Consider the following 15,856-nt stretch of genomic DNA (forward strand, 5'->3'; position numbering starts at 1 on the left):
GGTGAGGCTAGGCAGTGGGACTTAAGTGACCTGCCCAGGATCACCCTGGGCCAGAAAGTGTTTGAGGTCACATTGGAGCCCAGGACCTCTCATCTCTGAGCCACCTAGACAGCCCCTCCTCATATCTCTTGATGAAATAATAAACCAGAGGGAGTTTCAGTGATTGAGATCTAAAGGACTTTGGCCAAAGCAGTGGGTGGGGCTTCTTCAACAAGGGTCCTGGCCTATTAGGGGCAGTGCCAGAAGCCACTGGTATAATGTTCTTAGGAGTGGGCTCAGGGTAGGCCCAGGATACATACTCATTGGCCGAATTCTGAAAAGAAGATGGTTCCTAGAGGAGCCAGTAAAGCTCTTCTTGCCAATTTTAGCCGTGCAGGATTGCTCTCCAGCTGGCAGAGGGAATGGACTATGGGAAAAGGCCTCAAGTCAATCAGTTGCCACTTTAAAAACCCCGTCTTCTGTCTTAGAGTCAGTACTAAGTATCCGTTCCAAGGCAGATGATGGACAAGGGCTAGGAAACTGGAGTGAAGTGATTTGCCCAGGGTCACCCAGCCAGGCAGTGAGGCCAGGACCTTGCATCTCCAGGCCTGGCTCTCTATCCACTGAGCCACCATCTAGCTAAGTGAATCTTGTTGGTCAAAACAGAATCCAGACATGTTTCTTCCTAATCCTCCTTTCACTCGGGACAGAGGGGAAAACAAAGAATCATAGAATAGAAAAACTAGAATGAACCAAGATCATTTAGTCCAACTTCCTCTTCTTACAAGTAAGGAAACTGAGTTCCAGAAAGACCATATCACATGCCCACGGTACACAGTGAATTGGGTAAGAAGGCTTTGCTTTCTCTCTTATCAATGTATCAGGTGCTCTCAGAAACAAAATCAAGGGATAGATTTAGAGCTGGAAGGGGCCTTAGAGACCATCTTGTTCAAACCCCTCATTTTACAGATGAGGAAACTGAGGCAGGGAATAGGTGAAGTGGCTTGATCAAGATCACACAACTAGTGTCAAGAGTCAGGATTTGAACTTGGTGTTCCTTATCTCCAGGCCCAGTGTTCTGTCCCTCATGCCAAGTTGCCTTTCCCAATGACTGTCTCCTCAAAGGATCAGAGATTCAGGGGAAATCTTCTGTTATGTCCAAGGCAAATGGCCAGGCCTGTGGCCTCGGGGAGTTGCTTCAGGGCACTTAGAGTTTGAAAGGATTTCATTAGGGTCTAGGCCACAGGTGGGACATGGTCCCAGTTTTCTCTACAAAAGCAATCTCTGTGTGCTCTATCCTGCTGCTTCTGGGAATTGGAGTATCCTGGAATCTTGACACAGAACTTAAGAGTCATGCTGTCTTGGTGTCACAGCATCTTAGGGCTCCCTAGGTAAAGAAGAAGGCAGCTAGGTGGCACAGGCCTGGAGTCAGGAAGATGTGAGTTCAAATTTGATCTCAGAACTATGTTATCTGTGTGACCCTGGGCAAGTCACTGAACCCTGTTTGCCTCAATTTCCTTATCTGTAAAATGAGCTGGAGAAGAAAATGGCAAACCACACCAATTTCTATGCCAGGAAAACCCAAATTGGGGTCATGAAGGATCAGATATGACTGAAAACTGCCTGAATAACCACAGCTAAAGAGGCCCCTCTTCCCCTGCTGGGCAGGCTGCTTTCCTAGTCCTGGGGCCCAGGTTACCCAAGGGGAGTTAAATGAATCAATAATGTAAACAAACAAACAAATAATATAAATAAATGAATCAACCTGTGCAGCTGGGCAAGCTGGGGATGGTGGAGTTGCGTTTCTGCTGCGACTTGCCCTGTTGTCCTGGGATGCCACAACTCAGAGAGTAGCTGTTCTCAGAATCTGGAAAGGAGAGAGAGAGAGATGGAAGACCCTGAGGCTCCAGCAGAAATCCTTGGGGAAGGGGCCCTCCCCCCAAACCCCTTGAATCAACATTGTGGAAGTTGCGGAGGACTCAAGAATATGGGGCATGACTGGCCACTGAGGGTTTTTTCCTGGGTGCCCATGCAATCTAGGATTGTTGTCTGTGATTACTGATGGATGCCCTGGACTGGGCCCGGGATTTCATTGATCTAGGGACCATCTAGGAAGGAAGCTCCTTTTACCGCTGCCTGGCTCTTTCTAGTCGAGGAGAGCTTGTGGGGCCTGGCCTGGGGCCCCATGGCCACCCCTGACCTGAAGTGGCCTGAGCTCTCTGTCCACCATGCCCCACGGACTGCAATAGGAAGAACTTATCCTAGTACCGGAGTAACTGGCATTTGACCATTAGAATCATCGCTGTCATTTCTTCAGCATCTCAAGTTCTAGAAAGTACTTATCCAACCCAAGCTCTAAGGGATTGGGAAGACCAGAATTTAAAAAAACCTCTTACCTTCCATCTTAGAATCAGTACTGTTTTGTATATTGGTTCCAAGGCAGAAGAGTCATAAGGGCTAATCAATGGGGTTGACTCATCCAGGATCACACACCCAGGAAGTGTCAGAGCTCAGATTTGAACCCAGGACCTCCCATCTCTAGACCTGGCTCTCTATTCACTAAGTCCTCTAGCTGCCTCCTGGAATACCAATATTTTTATCACCATTTTTGCAAGTGAATATACTGAGGCTCGTGCCTTGCTCAGAATCCCTCCTACCGTTAAAAAGCATCAGAGCTGGGCTCAGATGTGAGTCTCTGACTCCAGGCTTGGTGCTCTCTCCACTGGGCCTTTTTAATGACAAAAAAGACTGATTCTGAATATTGGCAGTCTGCTTGTTTTCTTTTCAAAGGCCTCTGAATCAATGCCTGATCATCCAGATATCTTGGGAGGTAGAAATCTTGTGTAATGCAGAAGGAGCTAAATTTGTAGTCAGAAGAGACCTGGACTCAAATCAAACTCGAGGCAAGTTATTGTTTACATCTTGGAGCCTCAGTCTACTTATCTGTAAAAGGAGGCTAATCACATTTGTGAATCTCTAGTCTCCTTCCACTGTTGTGATGATCACATTACATAATGTATAAGAAATGCAGGGCAGCTAGGTGGCACAGTGGATAGAATTTGGAATTAGGAAGATTCCTCTTCATGAGTTCAAATCCAGCCGCAGGTAATTACCAGCAGGATGACCCTGGGCAAGTCACTTCACCCTGTTTGCCATAGTTTCCTCATCTATAAAATGAGCTGGAGAAAGAAATGGCAAAACATTCCAGTACTTTTGCCAAGAAACCCCCAAATGGGGTCACAAAGAATAGAATGACTGAATATGAACAAATGGGAAATGCTTTAGAACGCCTAGAAGTGCCCTACCAATATGAGCTATCAAGCCCATTTCCCAGATGGGACATCAGAGGCCTAGGGAGGTGAAGTAGGGCCCCCCCCCCCAAGGATATGTAGGTGGTCAGGGCCAGGCTGGAACTTGAACTCCTAATTGGTCCAGTGCTCTTTCCCCTTCTGACCCAGTCCAGTCTAAGAGGAGCTCACATTCCCTGGGGGAATGTAACATACACAGTTTCATATAAACATGATAGTGTGAGGAAGGTGAGAGCACTAACAATCAAGGGCATCAGGGAAGACCTCTTGTAGGAGGTGACAGGAGCTGAGCCTTGAGGGAGGCTGGGGATTCTTGCCCCAGGTTTTTTATATTTGACTAGAAAAGTGGGAAAACCTGAGCTGCTCTGGTTCAGGCCATTCCTCACTTCAGGCTGGGGGTGGCAGGCATTGTTGCTCTTACCTGGAATAAAGAGTGTGTTGGATGGGCAGGCCAGGAAGCAGGTCTCCAGGCCCCCTGTCCTGCTGCAGGCCAGCTGGATTTTGGGAGCCGCTTTTGCACCAGGGAGGCATTTCACCGTCTCTGAGGAGGGAGACACGAAGAGTCATACAGTGGGCGAGGGCTTCCTTAAGGAGGAGACTCCCATACAGGTCAGGGAAGTGAATGGGGTGCAGGAGGGATTTCTCAGAGCCCCCCTCCCCCAGCCAGGAGCCACGTCGCTTCAATTCAGTCTGCTTCAACAAACATTGCTAAAACACTGTCTCTGTGTAAGGTCCTTGGTGAGACAGGCCAGGACTTAAGCTAGAGGAGCCAGAAGGAACCGCAGCAATGCTCCTGTCCAGCCCTTTCTGAATGGAATCTTGGGGTGCATTAAGAGACGGAGGGAGGCTAGAGTTGTCCTGGCCCGACCAATCTGGATTGTGCTTTGTGCTGAGTGCCACATCTTTAAAAAGACATTAGCATGAGGGCAGCAAGGTAGCTTGGTGGACAGAGAGCAAGGCCTAGAGGTGAGAAGTCCTGAGTTCCAGTGTGGCCTCAGACACTTCCCAGCTATGTGACCCTGGGCAAGTCACTCAACTTCCATTGTCTAACCCTCATCATAAGGGTTTTTAATTTTAAAAAAATCATCACATTGGAACTTATCTAGTTTGGAAGTGCCAGAATCGGTCAGTCAAAGGGCATTTATTGATTGAGGACTGGTGAAGGGACTGGAAACATGTCATACTAGGGTTGGTTTAGGGAGCCAGGGATGAGTAGCCGGTGAAGAGAAGATGGAGGAGACCACACCTGCTGCTTTCAGGGCTCCTAAGGGATGTCCGTGGAGTGAAGGCATCAGATGGATTCTGCCTGGATATAGCAGCTGTGAAGGCTAATTTAACTAAAGGTGATGGGTGCAGTTTGGGGCGGCAGTGGTTCCCTCATTGATGGATCACCTCATCAGGGCTGCAGTAGAGAAGAGCCTTGCTTGGGGAGGATTGGATTAGATGACCTCTGAGGTCACTTCCAACCCCAGAATTGGAAAAATATTTAAGAGCCAAGATTCTGTGAGAAAACTGAAGGTCAAAGGGAGGAAGTGACTTGCTCAAGCTATTCCAGCCAGTGAGTGACAGAGCTGGGACTAGAGTAGGGACCTCTCTATCCCTAAGCCTGTCCTTTGTTGGGAAGGTTTCCCTCTGCCAGGCTGTTTAATGTGGACCTGATTATTGTTGGAGACATAGATGATGATGTGAGAAAAGCCTTGGGCTCAACTCAAGTCCTGACTGCTGCTTACTTCTGTATGAGCCTGGACAAGTCATTTCCCCTTCTCGGCCTTTTAAAACATTTTTTCCCCTAAACCCTGACCTTCCATCTTGGAATCAATACTGTATATTGGCTCCACAGCAGAAGAGTGGTAAGGGTAGGCAATGAGGGTGAAGTGACTTGCCCAGGGTCACACAGCTGGGAAGTGTCTGAGGCCAGATTTGAACCTAGGACCTCCCATCTCTAGGCCTGGCTCTCCATCCACTGAGCTACCCAGCTGCTCCCCTTTTAAAATATTTTCTATCAAATTCAAAGGTTGGTTTAATGACTTCTGTAGACCCTTCCCTTCCTGTGTCTGAACCCCAGGATCCTTTACCCCAGACTCTGGCCTCCCGGGGTGTGGTTTCCAGCCCTTTCACCTTGATGATGAAGACTCTCAGCCCTCCCCTCACTTCCAGGTCCCCAGTCCTGGTGACTTACCTACACAGTCCTTCTTGTTCCAGTGGAGCTTCCTCCCAGCAGGACAGGCACACTCGTAGCTGCCCAATGTGTTGATGCATCTATAGTCACAGCTCCCATTATTGATGCTGCACTCATCTACATCTGGAAGTACAGGGACAAGCCAGGCCCAGTGAGGTCAGACAGCAGGAGGCCTTTCTGACTGCTGGACTCCTCACACCTTTGATGTGAACCCCCAGAGGAAAAGTGCAAAGATTTTCGGGGAGGGTTGGCCGTGGAAAGAGAAGACAAACATAGAGATGGAGTCATGTGGGCATACAGACACTGGACTTGGTGATAAGAGCTGGGTTCAAGGACTAGATGCCTTGCATTTACTGGTGTGTGTCCCTGCTCGGTCCCTTGATCAATGGAAGATCCTGGAAGGGCCTTCGATTTTGTCTTTGTGTTCACAAAGCCTAACAAGTACTAGTGGAATGCGTAATTGTTCCTTCCTGGCTATGTGACCTTGGACAAGTCACCACCTCCCCTCTCTGTCCCTCAGTTTTTATGTGTAAAAAGAGGAGATGACCGCCTGGACTGGCTGCCTCACTGCTATGTGGATGGTGATGATCATGCATGCAGAGTGTCTTGTAAAACCCCAAATGTGGCAGCAATGTCAGCTGTCGTTATCAGTTACTCTGTCATCCTCCATCAGACAGACACGGTGACAGACACGTGAAGACGTGCTTAAAACCCTTGCCATCTGCTTCCCACCAAAGCTTCCAGGCTTCTTTCATTTTACACCCTTTCACCAAATCTCCATCCCAGCAAACTGGCCTTCAGGCTCTCTCTCCGACTCGACAATACTTCTGACATGTCTGCTTTTGGAAGGCTCATCCCATCTCACTTTGGCCTCAAAAATGTTCTTCTGTTGCCTCAGCTCGGGCTAAAGTTATTGCTTCTGTAAAGACTTCCTGGAACTCTTCAATTAGTTATTCAGCCATGTCCAACTCGGGGATCCCCATCAGGGATTTTCTTGACAGAGATATTGGAGCGTCTTGCCATTTTGCTCATTTTTTAGATGGGGAAACCAAGGCAAACAGGATCACCCAGCTAACAAGTATCTGAGGCCAGATTTTGAACTCAGATCTTCCTCACTGCAAGTCCAGAGCTCTATTCACTGGGCTTCCTAGCACACCTAGTTAGAATTCTCCCAAATTACCTTGAATTCACTGACCCAAGAGCACATTGTTTCCCCCCTAGACTGGAAGCTCTTTGACGGCAGGAATTATTTCATTTTGGTCTTTGTATACTTAGGGTTGAGTCTAGCACCTTGGATGCTCTTGAATTGGACAGATAACTATAAATACCTAGAGGCACCCCGAATCACCCCGATAACTCCTATGGTCACAAACACTTCCAGCTGAGAGCCACAAAAAGATACAGGAAACTATCTCAGACACAGTCCCAGAGGTGCATGAGTTCAACAGGCACAGTGTGTCTCATACACACAGAAGTCTGGAGCTGGAAGAGTCCAAGCCCTAGAGGAGGAAAAAAGTCAAGGGCACTTGACTCACTTGTTAAATCCAGGTCTCTGGCTTCATTAATCTAACTGGCTCAGTCTTCAGAGGTTAGGGATGTCTCCCCTCCCCAGCCCCAGGACTTGGGGGCAAGGGGAGGACGTAAGAGTGCCCTGACATGCTCCTCTACCAACCTTGACACTTTTTTTTTCTGGTGCTCAGTTTCATCCTTCAAATCCCTTCCTGCTTCCTTCCTCTGTCTTCAACAGCACAATTATACCCGACTCTGGCTGACTTATTCTACTGAAGGGAAGAAGCCCAGAGAATGACCTCCTCAGCTTCTTTGTAGGCTGGTACTAAGTTTTACCTGACTCTTGGGATTGGTAGGTACAGGGAGACCCTGTGGGCTTCCCATGCCTGATACAGGCTCCAAGAGGGATGAAGGGACAATAAAAGCACTGATTAGGAGAGGTGTAATGGGCAAAAGGTAAAAGGGTTAGGTAATTTAGATCGGGTTAGGGTAGACTCCCGTGCTACCCCACAGCAAACAAACAAACAAAAAAGGCCTGGCTTTATGTGGTAGAAGGGGTTCTAGATATGGGCCAAGAGACCTGGGTTTGAATCTTGGCTCCTTTAGGCACTTTGTAACCATGAGAAAATTGTTTAGCCTTTGTGCGTCTCCGTTTCCTCATTCATGAAATAAGCATTAAAATACTTGCTGAACCCACCTCACAGGATTGTTGGGAAACAAGCACTTTGTAAATCTTCAAAGTTCTACTTAAACGAGAGCCGTGGTGATGGTGATGGCAATGACTATGCCCTTTCCCTACCTCTTTTGCTCTTCCCATCAGGTCTATACTGTGTACAGCACCCCAAGATTTGAAATCATTACACTCACAACCAAAAGCCATTTGTCTGAGAAAATCACAGAGGCCTTTAATGGATTGTATATTAACCCCAAATATGGTGGATTTTCAGGGCTTGTGGTTGGCCAATGAGAGTGTTGTTTTGGGTCCAAGAATCTTCTCTGGAGCATTTCAGATCAGTTTGTCCATCTCCTTTTGGGTCTGGCCCGGCCACTAGACTCTCTTCCCTGCCTTCTTCCTCAATATTTTGACTGACCTTATCATGAAGGAGGCATTTAAATAGAACTGTGAGCTGTTAGGTAGAAAAAGGGGACCTTAGCTCACAGAACATGCACTATTAGAGCTAGAAAGGATTTGAGAATAGTGTTGAAGCTGGAAGGAAATTTAGGTATCATTTATTCCAGTTTCTTCATTTTACAGATAAAGATACCGAGGCCTAGAAAGGGGAAGTGATTTGCCCAATATTAACATAACTTCTAATTATTTTTGTTCGTTGCTACTCTTCAAGTGAAGCTGAATTTCTTGAAACCCTTGAGGCCAGTGCTTGATGCCCAGCTGCCTAGGCTACTTCCTGAAAGAGAGGTTATCCCCAAATCCTGATGTCTTAGGGAGCCCCCCCCCCCCCAGCTAAAGAAGGAGTGACTCCAAACCTCCACAGTGGGTCAGGCCGTACAGAGTGTAGCCTCGGTGGCAGAGGCACTCGAAACTGCCAGGGTAGTTGATGCAGGTGTGGTCACAGGTCCGCTCGAAGGAACACTCGTCTATGTCTGTGGGAGGGCAAAGGGAAAAGGACTGGTCAGGACGTTAGAAGCACCTCATCTCAGCCCCACCTGAAGAAGTGCCCTCTCTTTCAGTCTTTGCTTGAAGACCTCCAGGGATGACGTACTTTGAGGCAACCCACCCAAAACCCCCTCAGCCACCTCTGGTAGGTATTTTTTCCTTAGATCGAGCTGAAATGTGCTTCCCACGACTTTCTCCATTGGTCTGTCCTCTGGGACGGAGCACGAGTCTAATCCTTCCTACCCTGGACGGCTTCTCAGATACGTTCTGGTCAAATCTCAGAGTAGGGTGGGACACCTGCAGGAATCCCCTCCTGGTTAATAAACCAGCCATCACCAGACATTTATTAAACACCTGCCATACACAAAAGGGAAACGGTGGAGCTGCCATTCTGACAGGTGAGGGAAATGGTGTACATGCACACACGTGCATCCAGAATAGGCACAAGATGGATACAAGGTGATTTGGGGAGGAAGGGGCACGAATAGCTGGGAAGGGCAGCAAAGACTTCATGCTGGGGTTAGAACTGAGCTTTCCAGGCTTGAGGAATGGTCGGTGCAAAGGCCTGGAGACAGGAGATGGACGTGTGTATGTGAGGTCAATAGGGCTGGAGTGTCGTCTGCAGAGGCGGGAAATAGGGCAGTGGATAGAGTGCCAGGACAACCTCAGACACTTCCTAGCATTGCGAGACTCTGGGCAAGTCATTTAACTCAGCTGTCTATCCCTTACCACTGAGAAGAGCCTCAGAACTGCTATTTAGTGATTCCGAGACAGAAAGGAAAGGGTTACGAGAAAGGTGGGCAGCGTAGAGAGGTCTGGTTAGGAGAGCTTCAAATGCCACACAGAAGAGATTCTCTTTGATCCAAAGGGAACAGGGAGCCCCTGGAGGTGGTTGGGGGATGAGTGGCCAGATTAGCTGGGAGGGGCAGGCATTGATTGTCGAACTAAAGCAGTCACCAACAACTACCACCACCCGGCCCTGCCAGAACTCCAGTGCCAGAGCGGGTCACTGCTCCTTGGACAGCCCATCCCATAGCCGAGCAGCTCCGACTGCGGCTGAAGTCAGCCTTCTGGACCTTGTTTGCTCCCCCAGTGCAGACCCCATTTGGCCACGAGATGGCGGTGCAGCCTGTAAGAGCAGGCTTGCCGACTCCTGGTTATTGTACTCGACTTCCCAGAGTTGCAGGACGGGAGCTTTGGAAGGGGCCCATCAGGTCTAATCGAGGCACCGAAGGAATCCCCACTGTGCTCGGCAGGACACGCACCCTGCGGCCTCTCCCCAGAGCCTTCCAGAAGGCGAATGTGCTCACTCTGGACAGCAAGTGTTGATCCAGAGTTTTTACTGAAATCCCACCTAAGCCTTCCTCCCTGCCATGCCCCTGCTCCGGATTCTGCCTTCGGGGGCCAGAGAGAACAAACTGCATGGCATGCCCACGGGAGAGCCCTTCAAACCCTTGGAAACAGTTTCAGTATCATGTCGTCCCCAGGCTAAGGCTGGCCAGTCCCTTCAGCGGGTTTCCAAAGATCCTTTACCCTCTCCTGGATAGACTGCAGCTTTTCAACATCCTTTGCAAACCTTGGCACCCACGGCTGAAGAAACCACTAGAGCTGAACTTTGACGGGGCAGAGCTCTCTCTGTTCTCCCGAGGCAGCCCTCTCCCACAGCTGGCTCCTGTGGTGCTCTTCCAGGCCATGGAAACCACTGCCATCGCGCAGGACTCGATATTTGATCCTGTATGAAGCTGATTTTGTAAATGGCAAAAATAGAAAAACTAGCTTTGGCTTGAGTCACTAAACAAGAGCAGATTTGGCCCTGGTGCTACGGCTTGCCGATCACCGCCTCATACGTAGCCTGCCGGGATCCTTTTGGAACCTCATTGCCATCAAGCGTGTTCACTTGCCCACCCAACGTTTGGCATCTACTAATTTGATGAGCTTTTAGTCTGAGTCATTCGTAAAAATGCTCTGCAGCAGTCTGGAGCACAACCCTGGGGCCTTCCCCTGGAGATCTCCTGCCATGGAGACTTCATCCCACCAGCTCTGAATCCTTCTGATCGCATTGCCATCTGGGCCACTGATCTGTACATAAGGATCCCGGTGGCAAAGGTGTCTTGGCTTAGTTGTAAAATGCCATTGTTACCTATTCATTTATTTTAGGTGTTTCCCAGCCCTGTTTTAATCTGGGTTGGGCTCTCGAGAACTGCAGGCCATGCCTGTTTGACTCTCTCATTTAGTCCGCAGTGCTCCTGTCACCCTAGAGGAGATATGGCTTGCTTAGCCTTTGCAAAGGTACTGAGTGGAGGAACTGGGTGTCAGACCAGATGCAAGTGCTCCTTCCTTGTACCCTGCCAAATGGCATTAATTTTTATGGCCATTGTTGAGAAAATGCCAGCATGGTGTGGTGGTTTTGAGTTCTAGTACTGCTGTTCTATCTCCATTTGGCCTTCTCTGGGCCTCTGTTTCCCCTGCTGTAAAAAAGAAGGGGTTGGGTTAGATGATGCCTCAGAGCCCTGCCAGCTCCAAATTCCTAGGACTGCATGAAAATCTAAAGACAGTTCTCAGAACAATGTTTAGGGACTGATTTGAGAAAAATGCCATCCTGGTGAGTTGGTCTGCACGGCCTGCCACAAGATGGCACTCTTAAGCTTTCATTGGGAAATTCTTATCACTCAAGACTGGAAGAGATCTTGAGCTGATTGAGACCAACCCCTTGATTTGAAAAAGGAGGAAAGTGAGGCTCAGAGGGGGAAAGGACTCACAGAGTCAGTGTCAGGACTGGAATCAGTCACTCTACCTGCCAAGTCAGAGAAAAGCAGCAGGGTTGCAGGGAGCCTGATGGCTTACTCTGGAGAACAGTCAAGGAGGGAGGGAGTTCAGTCCATTGGGCAAAGGAACGCCTTTCTTGTCTGTAGGGCCTTGGGCTAGGCACACTCTAGTGCCTGCCACTGAGAACTTTGAGGCTACTCTGGATGTGTGAGTAGGGGAAGAGAAGAGTACCCAGAAAAACAGAAGAGGCCCAAACTAGGTGTCCTTGGGTAATATGAAAAGGGAAGATTGCTTTCTGCTGGGAGGATCAGAAAGGGCTTTATAGAGAAGGTGATACCCAAGGAATTGAGTTTGCTTCAATTCATGAATATTTATTAAGTGCTTACTGTTTGCAGAGCTTTGTAGCAGGTGCTAAATGAGATGCAGAATTTAGGTAAGATGCTATTCTAGTCAGGGAAGGGTACATACAGGTAAACATAATTTTAGATTGGAACCGAGTGCATGACAAAGTCAATTAAAAACAAATCTTTAATTTTAAGAGGATAAGAATCCAAGGAAAGAGAGATCCAGGAAGAATTCCTGGAGGAACACTTGAACCAGTCCTTGAAAAGAAGGATTTCAATGGGTGGAGATTAACAGGGAGAATATTCCAAATCTGGGGTGGGGATGGAGGGCTATAATAATGCATATAAGAAGATGGCAGAATGAGTTCAGGGAATAGTTGGGAATCTGGTTTGGCTAGGACATAAGGGTATGCAAAGGGGAGTTATATAATTGAGACTGAGAGGTAGGATGAATCCAGTCTGGGGAGGGCTTTGAATGCCAGGAAAGGTGAAATTGGGGAATAGCTAATAGTCCTCATTCTTTAATAGGATTGCATTTCAAAATCATTGGCTAGTTACTCCTTCTAACCCCGGAACCAGAATCTCTTGCCATCTAGGTATCAGTGAAAAGATTTCTTGCCATTAGTTCATTGTAAATCAAGGTTGGGTTTTCCCAAAGGATTAAGAGAAAATAAAGGTTAATGTAAAACAAGAAACTGATGAATTTACAGAGTCTGTAAGTCTTTGCAGAATCCCAGAGTGTCAGTGATATAAGGGACCTTGGAGTTATTCTTGTCCAAGATATACTTAAAAAAAATTTGCTCCCTAACAAGCCTCTACTAAGAGGGCAACTCAGTATATATCCTGACATTGCATTTCGGAGAGCATTCTCATTATTAGGGAGGTTTTCCCATATATTTAGCCAAATAAGCTTTTCTCTAGCTGGAGACACTACAGAAACTACATTTTCCCTACTTCTGCTCTCTGGGATCAAGCAGGCAGTTGGTCAGAAAGCATTTATTAAGCCCTTGTTGTATGCTAGGCACTGTGCTAAGCTCTGGGTATACAAAGAAAGACAAAAGGCAGTCCCTACCCTCAAGGAGCTCCAATCTAAAGGGGGAGACAACATGCAAACAAACTATCAATAGGATATGTTGAAGATGATTAACAGAAGGAAGGCACTAGAGCAGTGATTCCCAAAGTGGGTACCATCGCCCCCTGGTGGGTGCTATAGCAATCCAGGGGGGCGGTGATGGCCACAGGTGCATTTATCTTTCCTATTCATTGCTACTAAAATTAAAAAAAAATTAATTTCCAGGGGACTAAGTAATCTTTTTTTCTGGAAAGGGGGCAGTAGGCCAGAAAAGTTTGGGAACCACTGCACTAGACTGAAGAAAAATAGGAAAAGTATTCCTGTCCAAAGAGGGATTTTAGCTGGCTCTTGAAGGAAGGCAGGAGGTAGACATGAGAAGGGAGAGCACTGCAGGCATGAGAATCAGAGAAAACGCCTGCAGCTGAGAGATGGAGGATTCTCTTATTCTTAGAAACAGCAAGGAGGCCATTGTCACTGGGTATCAGAGTCCATGGAGGAGGGTGTGGAAGGTGTAAGAAGACTAGAAAGGTAGGGTAGGGGGAGGGTTGTGATAGAAGACCTTGAATTCCAGAGGATTTTGTTTTTGATCCTGGAGGGGAGAAAGAAGCACTGAAGTTTAGTAGGCAGGGTGATATGGTCAAACCTGAGCTTTAAGAAAATCACTTGGGTGACTGAAGGAATGGAAGATGGATGCACATGGGGAAAAATTCATAGTTATTGCAATAGTCGAGGTGCAGGCCTGCATCAGCATCATAGGAGAGTGGAAGTATCATAGGAGAGAAGGGAATATATTCAAAGAGAGAAGTTGCAAAGGTGAAATCCATAGGCCTTGGCGACCAGTTGGCTATGGAAGGTGTGAGAGAGGATGATGGAGGGACTGGGAGGATGGTGATGCTCTCTACAGTGATAGGAAGATTAAGAGAGGAGAGAGTTTTGGAGGGAAAAGATAGGTTCAGTTTAGGATATGTTGAGATTAAGATGCCTACTGGACATCCATTTGGAGATTAATGAAAGGCAAAGTGGAGGTGTGAGATTAAAGGTCAGCAAAGAGGTTAGAGTTGAATGTGAGAGTCATTGGGATATAGAGATGATCCATGGGTGTTGATGAGATCACCAAGCAAAGTAATATGGAGGGAAGAGAGAAGAGGGTCCAGGATAGAGTCCTGAGAGACACCTACAGTTAGAGGCGGATCCAGCAAAGGAGCTAGATAGGTCCATGAGAGTGTGGAGAAAAGTCAAGAAAACTAAGGACTAAGAAAACACCATTGACTTTGTTTAATTAAGACATCATTAGTAACTTTAGAGAGAGCAAATTCACTGGAGCAATAAGGTTGGGTTTGGATTGTAAAGAGTTAAGAAGATAGTGAGAGGAGAGGAGAGGAAGTGGAGGAACCTACTATTGATGGGGCTTTCTCAAGGAATTTGACAACAAAGGGCAGGGGAGACATGGGATAGTGATTAGCAATGGAAGAATTAAATTAGGGTTTTTCAAGGATGAGGAAGCCTGGGCATGCTTGTAGGCAGCAGGAAATGAACTATTAGACTGGGAGAAATCAAAGGTCAGAGAAAGAGTGAGGATGATAGAGGAGACAATCTTGTGGAGGAGACAGGATGGAATGCGATTATTTGCACAGGTAGAGGAATTTACTTTGGCAAAGAGGTAGTGTCAGAAGGCATCTGAGTCATAAGAAATGAGGAGAAAAGAAAGTTGGAGTTTATGGTAAATGGCCTCAGTTTTGTCCCCAGTAAAATATGAAGCAAAGTTCTCATGTGAGAGGGTGGTGGGAGGGGGAGAGGGAACCAAGAGAGGTTTGAAGAAGTTTCTAAACTGTTTGGAAGAGCCCCGGTGGAGAACAGGAGAGTTATTTGATAAGGTTGATGTAGAAGGATTGCCTCAAAGCAGTGAGGCCCCCGTTGAGGTTATGTAGCATAAATTTATCATGGACCTTGTCAGAACAGGCATGTTATTTCCTCCATATTAATTCAGTGGTGAAGGTGGAGGAGGGAAGGCAGTGGATGATGGGAGTGACTCAAGGCTGAGACTTGGCAGGGCACAATTGGATTTAAGATGAAGGGACTAGGGATTCGAGGAAGGGGAACAGCGTAGAGTTGAACTGGTTCACCAAGGGTCAAGAGGAAGTCTCCCCAGCCTTTCAGACACATGAGTCAGTCAATCAATCAAACATTTATTATGTGCCAGGCTCTGGGCTAAGTGCTGGGGCTAACAAAAGAGGCAGCTATCTTGTCTCTTCTCCTTGCTTAATGTCTTTTGCTCCTTCAACCAGTACTTTGGTGGCATGGTCTCCAGACTCCTTGCCATCCTCATCATTTGTGTTGATGTTGAATCATGTTGAATATTCTTCAAGTGTCCATCCTAAAACACTACCAGAACTGACCATGGTACTTCAGAAGTGGTCTGACTAAAGGACAATGAACTCTCAACTCCCATGTTCTGAACATTGTGCCCTCTCTTAATTTGGCTTGAGAAGAAATTTGATTTTTTTTGGAAGCCTGGTCTCACTGGTTTTTTTTAACCCTTTCCTTCTGTCTTGGGATCAACACTGTGTATTGGTTCCAAGGCAGACGAGTGGTAAGGGCTAGGCAATGGGGGCTAAGTGACTTGCCCAGGGTCACCCAGCTAGGAAGTGTTAGAGGCCAGATTGGAACCCAGGACCTCCCATCTCTGGGCCTGGCTTTCCATCCACTGAGCCATCTGGCTGCCCCCCTCCTTGGTCTCACTGTTAATAGGAATGTGGAGTCCCCCAAATCTTTTGGCTTGTGTCCTGCTGTCTAGCTCTGATACATATTTGGGGTAGCATGCTCTTTCAAAGGTCCCAGGCTAGAAGAAATAAGAGAACCACCAGGATGGTCAAGGGAACTGAATTCACAAGACTGAGGGATTTTACAAACAAAAACCATAATAACTGACATTTGTATAATGATTTAGGATTTGCAGAGTGCAAATACAGGCATTTACTCATTTGATCTTCATAACAACCCCCAGAGGTAGGTACTATTATTATCCTCATTTTATAGATGGGGAAACTGAGACACAGAGCTAGAAAGCGATTTCCCCAAGATCAC

General features: G+C 47.3%; 1 protein-coding gene across 1 annotated transcript in view; it reads right to left on the minus strand.

The window, feature by feature from the left end:
• SCUBE1 (signal peptide, CUB domain and EGF like domain containing 1) overlaps positions 1–15,856 on the minus strand; it is a 233,593-nt gene that overhangs the window by 18,140 nt on the left and 199,597 nt on the right. The window contains exons 10-13 of the mRNA XM_044679293.1: positions 8,461–8,577; positions 5,467–5,589; positions 3,709–3,828; positions 1,745–1,846 (exon numbers count right to left, since the gene is read on the minus strand). Coding sequence (XP_044535228.1) covers positions 1,745–1,846; positions 3,709–3,828; positions 5,467–5,589; positions 8,461–8,577 — 462 coding nt within the window. The remainder of the gene's footprint in view (positions 1–1,744; positions 1,847–3,708; positions 3,829–5,466; positions 5,590–8,460; positions 8,578–15,856) is intronic.

Source organism: Gracilinanus agilis, chromosome 5 (assembly GCF_016433145.1).
Source record: "Gracilinanus agilis isolate LMUSP501 chromosome 5, AgileGrace, whole genome shotgun sequence".
Classification (NCBI taxonomy): Eukaryota; Metazoa; Chordata; class Mammalia; order Didelphimorphia; family Didelphidae; genus Gracilinanus; species Gracilinanus agilis.